Source organism: Propithecus coquereli, unplaced genomic scaffold (assembly GCF_000956105.1).
Source record: "Propithecus coquereli isolate 6110/MARCELLA unplaced genomic scaffold, Pcoq_1.0 Scaffold6, whole genome shotgun sequence".
NCBI classification, from domain to species: Eukaryota; Metazoa; Chordata; class Mammalia; order Primates; family Indriidae; genus Propithecus; species Propithecus coquereli.
In genome coordinates, this window is record NW_012151951.1 from 7,320,515 (window position 1) to 7,322,390 (window position 1,876).

The following is a 1,876-nucleotide window of genomic DNA, read 5'->3' on the forward strand; positions in this document are numbered from 1 at the left end:
AACTAAGACTATAGGTACATGTCACCACACTGGGCCAATCTTTTCCTTTTTTGTGTGTGGGGATGGGGGCAGAGAGGTCTCACTATGTTGCCCAGGATGGTCTCACACTCCTGACCTCCAACAATCCTCCCACTTCAGCCTCCCAAATTGCTGGGATTACAGGCATGAGTCACCTCCCCCGGTCAAGATTCTTAATAATTTTATCTTATTGTTTAATTTTGGCATCCTTATAACTATCTCCCCCATGTGCCTCTTTAATCAAAACCATAATGCCCATTAACAATGGAAACTACGTCTGGTGAGGAAAAGAAGATACAACATTTCAATCTAAGTACCTTGAAACAGATGAAAATGGTAAAAACAAAACAAAACAAAAACTCCCAAATTTGATGTATTTTCCTAATGAAGGTAATCAGGAAAATTGACTACCCCAATCAGGAAATCACTCTATTCCGATTGTAAAAACATCAAATTTGTTGAAGTTCAAGTACAGTAAATCAGTTTTTGCTTTTAGCTTTTATCTTCATATAGAAGCTTAAGTAAATACTGAAAGCCTCTGTCACAGTACAGATGGAGCCACTGGTGTTGATGAAAAGGGAACTGATTGAAACATGTTTTCCAGCTGTTGCAGACTTCAGTGAGTGTTCACTTTGATGCTATTGAAAAAACTATAGAAGACATCATGGAACTGAAAAAAATTAACCCCGACATAAATCCACAGTAAGAATATGTTTCTTATGTCAGAAATATAGAACACAAGTCGCATGGCCACACATTTAGCGTTTCTCTCTCTCCCTCTCCCTCTCTCCTTCCTTCCTTCCCTAAAATAATCACCTGCAATGTTTTGACTTTCAGATGAAGAATAAAGAAAAAAGGTGCCTTTTTCGTGTTTATAAATGACAGCAACTGGATGCTGCTTTCGTGGTTTATGCTTGTGCTTCTGAGATGTAATGAATGTCAGAAATGTGATGGGTGCCCCGTTAGTGAAAGATGAGATAAAGCAAGCCCATTCATCACCGATCACTCTGTGCAATGCCTATGTTTTACATTAACAGTAAAAGTTCAAATTGTAAATGTGCCTGAGCTGATACTGCTCCATCTAGAATAGTCCTTCGGTTCCTTCATGAATATTCCTTCATGACAGGCTGATAATCTTGGAGACAGTTCCTACCTGCTTGTCAAGAAGACAGACGTGTGGGAGGGAGAGATGGTTTTTACATGAAGGCTTTAGAACTTTATAATTTATTCCTTTCATCTTGGAAGTATTAAAATGCATTTGGCAATGTACGTGACATTTGAAATTAGCTTTATATTTTCCACTGGGTGCAGCAATTTTTCAGTAAAATTTCGGGCTAAGGATATTAGGTAGAATAAATTCCAAAAGCAGATATATTTAGAGACAGTTTTAGGTTAATAACAATCAAACTGTCTTTTAGATGTTCGTACCTGATAACTTCAGATGTTACCGCTGAGAAAGGATTTTAATTACCAAAGACAGGGGCTGCAATTGAAGAGAATTTCAGAGCACACTTTGCATAGGTTTATCTCTTGGAAGGATTTTAAGTACTAGCTATCCAGGGGATCATTACAAAAACTCCATTTTCATCCGGTCTCAATACCATTCTTCTGCAGCCACTTTAGCTAATTAGCTGCCTTTCCCTTATTCAGCCATTAAAATTTGATTCACTTATGTAGTACATGTCTTTTTGAAACTTGACATATATTTTATTCCTCTGGGAAAGTGATAAGAAGGCAATTCATTATAAATTAGGTTGCACCAAAAATTTAAGACTGTAACTGGGCATGAGGGATATATTAGTTTTATAATCATATTTAGAGATTAGATTAGATTAAATAGCAAATCTTTTCCATGTCT

At 36.9% G+C, this 1,876-nt stretch overlaps 1 protein-coding gene across 1 annotated transcript in view; it reads left to right on the forward strand.

The window, feature by feature from the left end:
* Positions 1–677: 677 nt before the first annotated feature.
* Positions 678–1,876, forward strand: part of ELMOD1 (ELMO/CED-12 domain containing 1) — a 28,705-nt gene continuing 27,506 nt past the window's right edge. The window contains exon 1 of the mRNA XM_012659178.1: positions 678–720. Coding sequence (XP_012514632.1) covers positions 683–720 — 38 coding nt within the window. The 5' untranslated portion in view covers positions 678–682. The remainder of the gene's footprint in view (positions 721–1,876) is intronic.